Raw genomic sequence first — 11,260 nt, 5'->3', positions numbered from 1 at the left:
TTCCCTTCCCAATGTCACCCTGCTCCCAGGCTGCCTTGAATGCTTGTAATCTTGCACACTTGACCCTAATGCAATTCCTCTTTCCATTGCTCCCAGATTATGCAGATTGCCATGAAAGGGTATGTTTCCAGTTATTTTAGAGAACTGAAGTCTATTCTACAAGGTACTAGGCAAGCAAAAACTTAGCAGTTTAAAAGCAACAAATCAATCTCTCTCATCAAAATGCTTGTGTAAATATATGTTTGCCAAAGGAACAGTTGCTCCATAGGAGAGAGGTAATGAAATGCCTTAATGACCAGAAACCCAATTGCACAACTCTTTTTCTGACAGCATAATTTTGAATTTCAGTTTGCTCATTAACATTAATTAACTATAATAACACTTTGCATTTTTACAAAGCCTTTCAAGAGAAGAGCTCCCATTCTTTACAAACAGGCTTGTGTTCTGAAGCACCTGTGAAGATCTTGTTCAGATGCCCTTGTTAAAGGAGAGAAACACTACTCAGTCTTGGCTTTACCTGGAGTTCCAGATGTCACTCACTGACTCTTTCTGTGTCTGTTTCTTCATTTAGCTCGGATACAAAATTAACTAATATTGGTGATATACATTTAGTTGTGGAATTGAGAGTGATAATAATGCGTATGAAAAAAGATCAGTCTGGACGAGCAGAAGTGTTATCTCCTTTTTACAGATGAGTAAAATGAGGCAGCAAATGATTAAACCAGTTGACCTAGGTCTTCTGCAGTGACTCTGTTAGCATCCAGAAAACTGTCAGTAGAGTAACATTTTTCCTTATAGTGTGCCAGACAAAACTGTATATGCTTCCCTCTCTGCAATGAAAACTACCCCTTGAAATCAGAACAGGATCACTTTCAGTGAAATTCCCTTTGAGCTTAATTCGTGTTTACACTAAATCCCCTTTGCAAGTGATAAGGTGGACTTAGAGTATGAATTGCATATGGACTGACTTTAAAGCCACTTTATATTACCACAGACAAGGACTTAGTGTGTGTGTCTACCTGCTGAGGCATGCGGCTAATTAGCCTGGGCTCAGTAGTAACCTAATTCGACTGTGCTGTTTTGGGGATCTAGGTTGCAGGCTACCCTAGGCATATCTAACATGGTGATAAGGGCTGGGGATCACAGTAAAGCCCCTTGAGTTTACACAAATGTTTCTTTTCCTTAAAGCAAACGAGGCTTGTCAGATTCAAAATAATTGCCGATGATATACATGGTGAATTGTGTATTGCCTTTATTATATAAGGGACGTGTAAAATTCTTCAATATGAAATGTAGATCAAGGCAAAAGGTGGATGAGGCATGTCCACTTTGCAAAAGATCATGCAAGCACCAGGAATACGTCGTGAAGGCTCTCTCCTACTAGAGTGCGTGGACGGTAGAACATGGAAATACATGCCTGACATTAGTTATTACAGGTTTAAAGCCAAAGAAGAGAAAATTGGTGTCTGTGACTTTCTTGGTTGCTTTCATAAATAAATCACTCCTCTGGACTCTTTTTGCTTTGCTACAAAAAAAAAAAAAAAAAAGGCACCAAAGGCCACATGCCATTCTGTGAAAACAGTCCTTAATGGCTACTGTTACAGAAAGGGAAAAACAGAAATTGAGCTGCAGCGTGGGTTGTATGAGTTGCCCTAGGTATGTGCCAGGGAGGCTAACTCTGGCTGAAGTCACTATCTTCAATGACACTGGTAGGTAAAAAGTGGCATGGGTGTGCTAAAACGTGCTGCAGTTTTCCCTCTGGCTGAAATTCAGACATACCCTTAACTCCTGCAAATGCTGTCCTGAGCTTTGTGCTCACCCTTCCAGTGGAGCTGACATGAAGTGCAGACTAGGCACTGTGACAGCAGCATGGTTGGAGTAAATTTCACCCATGGAGAAATAAATACATCTACAACACCTAAGGGGGAAAGTCCCATGTTGCTAGTGATGTGTGGTGCCAATTCTTTATCTGAAATCTGATCAATAGTAACAGCCCTCAGTGTCTCTGCCATTTTATAAAGATGTCTTTAAGGACTTTGCTAGCTAGCCAGCTGGCATCTATCCTGCACTCAGACAGACTGTCATTGCCAGTTTCTGCTGAAGTGAGACACTATGACACTAATTTACCTCCTTTTAATTACTAGCAAATCGAAGCTTAGTATTTCTGCTGCTGTTGAAAGTAACATATGCTAGTTCCGTACTGTATGTACACATATTTTAATGTTCATTTACATGTATTTCTATGTATTATAAAATTTTTAATGTTGTGTAATTTATTCAAAGGGTTCCTGAAGAACCGTAGACATGTTATTTCACGGTCTAGAATCTCAAAGAGTGATTGACACTGTGCATTTTATCTAGTTTTATTTAAACACGCAGTAAGATCAGTAACTTTAACAAGAAAACAAGTAAATTCTGCAGGATCAAGGTGTAATATGGCAGAGGCTGAAATGAGAAGCAGCATTCAATTATTGCAGGTTTTAGAGCAATATTCTCTATGTCCTACTTCTCCTCTGCTTTAAAAAGTCAATTCAAGAACTTGAAAGTTCAACTTCTTCAAACAGGTGGCAGGAGGTTGGGGGTGCAGCTTGGAATTTCCCACCCCCAGACGCCAACAGCAGGAAGGTCACATTGGTTGTGACCACTGCGGTGTGGGAGATGATTGAGCTCATTGCAGCTTCATGGAAGTCCAGCCACCAGAGAGAGGCCAGTTTGTGACCTACAGGAGTCTGCTTTTTAAACCTGAGGCAAGAAAGAAAGTTTAGGATTCTTGTAGCGAAACTCCTGGTCTGCCATCTGCGGAGATTTAGGATGTTACATTCGCTTCTAAATGGAATTTAACTGTGTATCCCCTGGCTGCACTTGTATTATCTCATTCTTCTTCCCGTCATGTAGATGTTGAAACTGTTTTGCCTCGATCTTTATGATAGACTATTGATCTAGGTTTCTGATTTCTCTGCTCTGATGTATTTTAGAACATTTCGTCCAATGTGCTGGAGGAATCTGCTGTTTCGAATGATGTTTTGTCTCCAGATGAAGATGGTGTATGTTCTGGGAGGTATTTCTCAGAAAGTGGCCTGGTAGGGCTGCTGGAACAAGCAGCTGAGCTCTTCAGCACGGTGAGTGAGGGCCAAAATCACCAGGAGATGGAGTGGGGCTAACTAGGCCAGATTCGTAGCTTTTTTTCCTGCACATGAGAAAATAAAGTCTTACTGCTAAACCAGGCTCCACAGATCTGCCCCACTGCAAATAACAAGAGGCAGAGGCACATCTTATGGCTGACCCAGCCCTGCCTCAGCCAGGTTGGCTAAGCTATGCTTTTCAGGTAGCCTAGCACATCAGCAGAAAGTGATTGTCCCAGGCATGAACCAAGCCTTTTGGTTCGCATTTTCATGGGATAGTACATTTAAGAAAAAGATCTTGCTTAAACTATAGATTTTAGAAAGCATGTGAGAGTTACTCCTGTGCTTTTACACAGCATACAACCACCAGCCTCATAATCTACACTTACCATGTAAAGAGTCATGATGTTAATACTCAAGTAGCTCATCATATTGCTGTAGTGCTAAGGGAGGTATATGATTTAGCAACTCTGAAGATATAATTTGGGTTCCTTTTGTCCAGATGCAACTCTGGTTGCCCTGAACCGTACATGCTAAATAAACCCATTTCCTTCTGCTTATCTGCGTTTCTAACTCCTCTAGACCCTAAGCAGAAACCATGTGCTTTACACAGGAATTTGGGCTTGAGAGCCCAACAGATCACAGATGCAGATTAGATAGTTTGTTGTTTGCAGCTCAGAACTACCCATTTACTATTACTAGTTTTTAGAAAGCTAAAATGAGCAACATAGCAGATTAAGAGATGAGTCCCATAAACCCCCTTTTCAGCCAGGCCATTAATGGAGATCTAGTGTCTTTTCAGAGTGCATGAGGACTCATTTCTATTCTTCTATTTTTTTTCCTTTTTTTTTTTTTCTCCCAAGGGGGGATTGTATGAAACTGTGAATGAGGTGTACAAAATTGTCATCCCCATACTGGAAGCACATCGAGACTTCAGGAAGCTTACCTTGACACACAGCAAGCTACAGAAGGCCTTTGACAGCATTATTAATAAGGTACTCATGAGGCAATGCACTGCTAGCAAGACACATTGCTGGGTTGCACTGTTTGTTTAAGACTGGTGATAATAAAACTGTTCATGTGAAATAGATCCATTTCCTTTTTCTAACAAAAGCTTCCATCTGTTTTGGCCTACCTACAAAGGGTAGTCTACAGTGAAAAGAGGCTCTATCCTCTCTGTAGGAGAAAGCAGAGATTAATAAAAAATGGTTTAGAGTTACAGAAAAATAGCTGAACAGGTCAAACTTAGAATAACAACATGCATGATTCCACCTGGCCACATCTATTTAAGAAAAAAAATGAGCCAGCAATGTGCGCTCGCAGCCCAGAAGGCCAATCGTCTCCTGGGCTGCATCAAAAGAAGCGTGGCCAGCAGGTCGAGGGAGGGGATTCTGCCCCTCTACTCTGCTCTGATGAGACCCCACCTGCAGTACTGCGTCCAGCTCTGGAGCCCTCAGCATAAGAAAGACACAGACCTGTTGGAGCGGGTCCAGAAGAGGGCCACGAAAATGATCAGGAGGATGGAACACCTCTCCTCTGAAGAAAGGCTGAGAGAGTTGGGGTTGTTCAGCCCAAAGAAGAGAAGGCTTTGGGGAGACCTTATTGCAGCCTATCAGTACTTAAAGGGGGCTTATAAAAAAGATGGCGGCAAACTTTTTAGCAGGGCCTGTTGCGACAGGACAAGGGGGAATGGCTTTAAACTAAAGGGGGGCAGATTCAGACTAGATATAAGGAAGAAATTTTTTACACTGCGGGTGGGGAAACACTGGCACAGGTTGCCCAGAGAGGTGGTGGATGCCCCATCCCTGGAAACATTCAAGGTCAGGTTGGACGGGGCTCTGAGCAACCCGATCTGGTTGAAGATGTCCCTGCCCATGGCAGGGGGGGTGGACTAGATGACCTTTAGAGGTCCCTGCCAACCCAAACTATTCTATGATTCTATTATTCGATGAAAAATAACTTTATTTTCAATTAACTACTGTTTTCAATTATAAAGCAGAAGAAATACAAAAGCCTGGCTAAATTCTCAGCACTCATACTGCCCTTTCCTTCTCTTTTTTCAGAAGAATCTTATTGCTGAGTCTAGTCAGTTTCAAATTCTTATTAATTTTCCTTGCAAAATTTAAATTTTGTTAATGTGTATCCAATGGAATTAAAAAATAATAATATTTCGTTTTGCAAAAGTCACTTCATGATTAGCCTAAATTTTAATTTAGATTTCAGTCAAATGTCCCTTTAATTTGTATACTTTCCTTCATGAATATGTGCTTCTAATCCATCAGCACTGATGATACGTAGAACTGGCTCTGAAATAGGGAAAATGTAGGATTAGTGGGTTTTCTTACATATCAATTGGGAAAAAAAGGCATCCAAATACTACAATGTTGACATAAAAAAATAAGTAATTGTAAATTTCCTCTTTCTTTTTATCAATTAGGGTCAAAAGCGAATGTTTGGAACTTACTTCCGTGTTGGTTTCTATGGATCCAAATTTGGGGACTTGGATGAACAGGAATTTGTTTATAAGGAACCTGCAATTACCAAACTTCCTGAGATTTCTCACAGATTAGAGGTAAAGAAAAAAACATTGTGTTAATATGATCTCCAGTGTTATGTTATACTTTCTAATGATCCCACACAGTTGTAATAGTATTATTGATATGTAACAATCAGTAACAAACTGATTTGCACCATAGATTATTTCCTTTGTGTATATCCTTTCCATTGTAGCCCTCTTTACAGTATAATGATGAAAGTGAGCCATTCTCTTGAGGCCATGTCTCTTATGGGCAGGCCTGTAATACATTGAATGATTTGATTTGAGCATGCCAGATACTTGCTTTGGTGTCTTTTCAGCTTTTTCATGGAACTGCAATGTTCCCTTCTGATCTCTTTACCTCAAGTTCTGCTTTTTTGTGAGCAACTCACACTGATCTTTGTCAGAAGATTACTTACCCTGGCCAGCTGTGGTTCATGAAGCAGTATTCTGACTGTACAGAGCCCAAAAATTGTCATGGTTACTCCTTTCTCCTAGAGACATGGAGCACTGAGAATTGTTTCTGTGAGTTGGATCATTCCTTCCACTACTTCAGTGGTAGCATCTCGTACCATCTTCCGAAGAGTAGTACCTTGGCCCTTAGGGAGCCAGTAGTACACTGTGGCAACCGCAAGGATGGCATTTTGGACATCATTAATGCAATACAATACATTAGCATTGTATTAAGGACTAAAAACACTCTGGGATAATTCTGTTTCCTTTCCAGGGATTTTATGGCCAGTGTTTTGGGGAGGATGCTGTGGAAGTGATTAAGGACTCCGCTCCTGTAGACAAAAGAAAGCTGGATCCCAATAAGGTAGGGAAAATACTACTGAAAGTGTTGAGTTGCTTTGTCACAGAAAAGAAGGGAAGAGAGGGGGATCCCCTTGAAACTTTTTTGCTCAAACATTAAGGCACCAAAAAAAACCCCAAACTGGCTGTCTCTCTCTGCCCAGGGATGTCCTTAAAGCCTCTGTGAAAGGCTTAGTTTGGTAGCTTGTCACAGAGTGTGGAAATTAGAAGTTCTGATCTCTGGTCCCTGCTCTGGCTCTGATCCCCAGGATTAAGCTGTGCTCTCCCTAGAGGCAAGTTTTGTCAGCTCTGAAGAGGAGAAGGAGCCCTGAAGGATTTGCAGCTCTATGCTCTTCCAGACCATGCTTAGCTGATGTAAACTATGGGATATTTCACATATGCCATTCCTTTTACACTTCTTGGGTTGTAAAGTACTGTAATGGTTCTTCCCTCTTTTCTCAGGCATACATACAAATTACTTTTGTGGAGCCGTATTTTGATGAGTATGAGATGAAAGACAGAGTAACCTATTTTGAGAAGAACTTCAACCTCTGTCGGTTCATGTACACTACGCCTTTCACCATGGATGGGCGCCCCAGAGGAGAGCTTAGCGAGCAATACAAGAGGAACACCATCCTAACCACAATGCATGCTTTCCCCTACATCAAAACTAGAATCAATGTCATCCAAAAAGAAGAGGTAATTGGGTTTTGAGGACAGATCTAATTTCTCAGGGGCTGAAGGAGTCTCTGGGTGGGAAGATTTTCAAATTCTATGCTTGGCAGAAAAAAAGAAAGCTGAATTTCTCAGACATGTTACTCTCATAAATAGGAATGACATAGAATGGGTAGACAAATGCAAGATGGGTATTTACTGTGGAGAAGAGAGGATAGTGAGTGTATATGCTTCTTGACCTCCCAGTTGTAATGCTGTGTAGGAGGATGTGTGGAGCTCTATTTATGGCTGTACTACTAGCTGATAAAGTATAATCAAAGAACTAAATTGGGTTCAGAGCTGGTTTAGAGGCAGGGAAGCTTTGTAAAGGTAGAAAGTGCAAAACCATTTCAGACATGAAGTCAGTAACTTCAAATAATAATGAATTTATGCAAACAGGGAGTCAGTTCCACATCCTATTTTTGTAAATGGTAAGATGTCAAAGAGCTTTGGATCAGATGCAGCATCTACCAAGATGACATTTAGATTGAACAGTCTTCCTGGGTTTTACAACTACTGCTTTTGGCATGGGAGAACGATAGTGGTATTGTCAGATTTAGAACAGGTCAACTGCATGCATGATTCAGGTAATGAAGCATCTTTTCTTCCATATCCATTAGTTTATTTTAACCCCAATTGAAGTTGCTATTGAAGATATGCGGAAAAAAACACAGGAACTAAGTGCAGCCACCAACCAAGAACCACCAGATGCCAAAATGCTCCAGATGGTTTTGCAGGGCTCAGTTGGAGCCACTGTAAATCAGGTAAGGGATCCAAATAAGCCAGATGAAGAGTTTCTGCATACTTTTCTCATTGTGCTTTCTTTTTCGCTGTCATCTCTTGCACTGGAAGTAGTACATCTAGTCAGACACATTTAGTCACAATGTGCATTTAAACTTCATCCCTTGATATTTAGTCATTGTATACTGTTCATTAGGTATGCTTTTGGTGAAAGTGCTCATGGAAGTGCTGTCTTGGTTGTAGGTGCAGAAACTCACAGAAGCTTTTGTGAATGCATCTAAGGATTTTCCATATCTAGCACACTAGCCATCTCAGCCATTTTGTTCACTCCAGGTGTATCCATGGGGAATGGGAATAACAACAACGATTCTGCTGTGGAACCACCACAAACTCACAGTTTCACAGGAAATACATGAAGTCAAGACCTGAGTGTCCCAAAAGAAAGTTGAGATGCAATAATGATAACATAAATATGCCTGCTAACAAAAAAGGCAATTAAAAAAAAATAAAATGAAAGAATGAAGACATAACTGAGAGAAAACTTGGCATTACCCACAATTCCACAGAGCTTGGTTTCTTTGCTGAAAGCCTCAATACTGTCAGTTTTTACAGATTCTTCATCAACCAAAGCCTCTAGTCTGAAGTAACACGTTGTAAGCTTTGGAAAGAGTGGTCCTTTCCTGCTTTGGGCTTGTTTAACTCCCTTGGGGTCTTGTAATGCCACACATAGGAGCTGTGTTTCTCCCATGTAACCAGGTTTGGCAGTAGCGCTATCCCAGCCCTTCTCTGCTGAGCAGAATTTGTCTGTTCCCTTTTTTGTGGGACTGGGGGAGAAATAAAAACAGGAGAAGATAAGATATGATGGGTAAAAACTCAGCTTGCCAAAGGAAAAATTGGGGTGAAAAAGGAGAAAAAAAACATCCTGTTATGGTGACTATGCATAGTTTTCTTTTCTTTTATAATTCCGTTCATGAAATAACAAACAGCTTAACCAAACATGTGGTCTGTTTTCAGTCTAAGCAGCTGTTTTTGACATTTTCCTGTGTTATTCCTACAAGGGACCACTAGAGGTAGCGCAAGTGTTCCTGGCTGAAATTCCAGCAGACCCCAAACTTTATCGACATCACAACAAGCTGAGGTTGTGCTTCAAAGAGTTTATAATGAGGTCAGTAAAACAAAACTGAAATGCTGAATTGCATCAATAAAGCAAATAATCACAATAATTCAATGATAATATGACTGTGTAATTAATTATGCAAGTTAGCATCATGAATCCTGCCATCTCACACTTTAGACACTTGGTCCAGACTTGTTATCTCTGCTTCATGGTCAATGCTTTGGTAGGCTTTGCATCCCAAATGGGAGCAAATTTTAATACTTCAAACTAATTATGTAGAAATTAAGATCTTGCATTTGTTTCATCTTTTGACATTTTACAGAAATCAAGAATTTCAGACTATTGCCTTGATTTTATTTTTAATAAAATTACATTTTTATGTAGGTAGCTGTTCATAAGAAAACACTTGACCCTATCTGTCAAGCAGATACACTGGTAGTGGTAGACACATATGGTCTTTGCTTTCGATATGCTTGTAAATCTTAACAAGCATAATCACATAGCAAGATATTCATCTCCTTAGTCCAAACAAAGCATAATTGCCGAAGGATAAATTTGAGTTAAATAAAAATGAGCCTTATGCAGAAGATACAGCCCCTACTCTCTGCTATTGTCACTGCATCTGTTTACAGTAGGTAGGCAGGTAGCTCAGTATTCTGCAGTCATTAAATTTGTTTTTTATTAGCTCCCTCATGCATTTCTAATGTCTTAAAAATATCGCCTCAATTTGTGTACTTGGAAAAGACAGAGGTTTCTTACTAGTTCATTATCATTTTGGACTTGAGAAGTTACCAGAGCAGGGCCTAGCCCAGAGGAGCTGAACCCTTGGCTATTAAGATTACCTAACACAAAGTTAATGAGTTTAACAGAAGTAGATCACACATGTCATGCCTTTTTTCCTTTCCTTTTGCCTAGGTGTGGTGAAGCAGTGGAGAAAAACAAGCGCCTTATTACTGCTGACCAGCGGGAATATCAGCTAGAGCTTAGAAAGAACTACGGGAAGCTGAAGGAGAACCTTAGGCCCATGATTGAGAGGAAGATCCCAGAGTTGTACAAACCTGTAGTGAAAGTCCATAGCACAAGGTACAGTTAGGGCAGGGTTATCTGTTGTAGCTCTGCAAAAAGATGCCATTTTTGCAAGGAAGAAAGGCAGTTTTACTGGCAGCTAAAACCAGACCATAATATACACTGCCAACTTCATACTTGATTAAAGAAGTCTGCAGACTTCCACTGGAGCTGAATATAGTGTTAACTGTTTCTCAAGCTGCTCATTCCTGGGGTAGGGGATTTATGTCATTTTAATGCATCGTTAGAGAAGACTTCCCCCTTGCCCTAATGAAAAGATATTGGAAACATCTTGCCATGTCTTCAACATTTGAAGCCAGGAGGAAGATAGGACAGGTGTGTGTTTGTTTTGAACACGGCACCATGTGGTGTTAGCATGTAGTAAGAGTGATCCTTTCACTCCCAGATAACATAATCCAGTTTAGTCCCATGACTGAGACAGAAGAGTCTTAACTTATGTTCTTTACTTATGAATGTACACTTCTTTACAAAGCCCCAGTGTGGGGTGGGAGCGGAAGAAGGAATACGCCTCTGACCTGCCAACACATAATATGTTCCAGCTGATGATTTGTCAGCTGCTCCTTTTCACAAGGCAGGTATTTCTTGGATTCTTTTCCATTTGCCAACTTTATTTATGGATCCGTTTCATTGCAGGGAATCTTTTCGTAACCACAGTTTTAGGAAATACGATGCCCAGACTTCTTCACAAAGCACCTAAGGACTAGCTGCTTTGGCCAAGGAAGAGCTTCATGCTGTAAGCCAGAAGTGATGGGGTATTCAACATCTATGAAATCAGAAATCTCTCGCAAGACAGCATGTGCGCTTTCTGGACAGCATGTAGAAAAGCATTTACACAAGATCACAGAATGAAAACCGGGGAATGACTCCTAATCAACCACATATCTTGAGGGCTTGGGAAGGAACGGGGTGCTTTGTAGATACTTTTGCATGTATTGTAAAATAATCACATAATGCAGAGGGGTGGACCATTAGAGTGGTCAGTGGCATGAGGTCAGTCACCACTAGCTAACAGACACAGAACTCTGTGTGGTTTGGTTGAGGTGTTATGTGAATCCAAATAACTGGTCTAAGGGATGCTGACAAATTATGTCTGTTTATGGTCCTTTTCCAAGAAAGCATTTATCCATGTGCTTTTGGCAATGGAGCACATTC

The 11,260-nt window shown here is 40.6% G+C and overlaps 1 protein-coding gene across 1 annotated transcript in view; it reads left to right on the top strand.

Annotated features, from left to right (window-relative positions):
• The window catches only part of DOCK8 (dedicator of cytokinesis 8), a 74,814-nt gene extending 63,992 nt beyond the window's left edge, over positions 1-10,822 (top strand). Inside the window, exons 39-47 of the mRNA XM_009327224.1 lie at positions 2,976-3,119; positions 3,986-4,117; positions 5,560-5,694; positions 6,386-6,475; positions 6,913-7,149; positions 7,785-7,928; positions 8,964-9,070; positions 9,938-10,105; positions 10,742-10,822. Coding sequence (XP_009325499.1) covers positions 2,976-3,119; positions 3,986-4,117; positions 5,560-5,694; positions 6,386-6,475; positions 6,913-7,149; positions 7,785-7,928; positions 8,964-9,070; positions 9,938-10,105; positions 10,742-10,805 — 1,221 coding nt within the window. The 3' untranslated portion in view covers positions 10,806-10,822. The remainder of the gene's footprint in view (positions 1-2,975; positions 3,120-3,985; positions 4,118-5,559; positions 5,695-6,385; positions 6,476-6,912; positions 7,150-7,784; positions 7,929-8,963; positions 9,071-9,937; positions 10,106-10,741) is intronic.
• The last annotated feature ends 438 nt before the right edge of the window (positions 10,823-11,260 follow it).

Source organism: Pygoscelis adeliae, unplaced genomic scaffold (genome assembly GCF_000699105.1).
Source record: "Pygoscelis adeliae isolate BGI_AS28 unplaced genomic scaffold, ASM69910v1 Scaffold26, whole genome shotgun sequence".
NCBI lineage: Eukaryota > Metazoa > Chordata > Aves > Sphenisciformes > Spheniscidae > Pygoscelis > Pygoscelis adeliae.
This window is presented reverse-complemented; position numbering and strand designations above follow the sequence as displayed.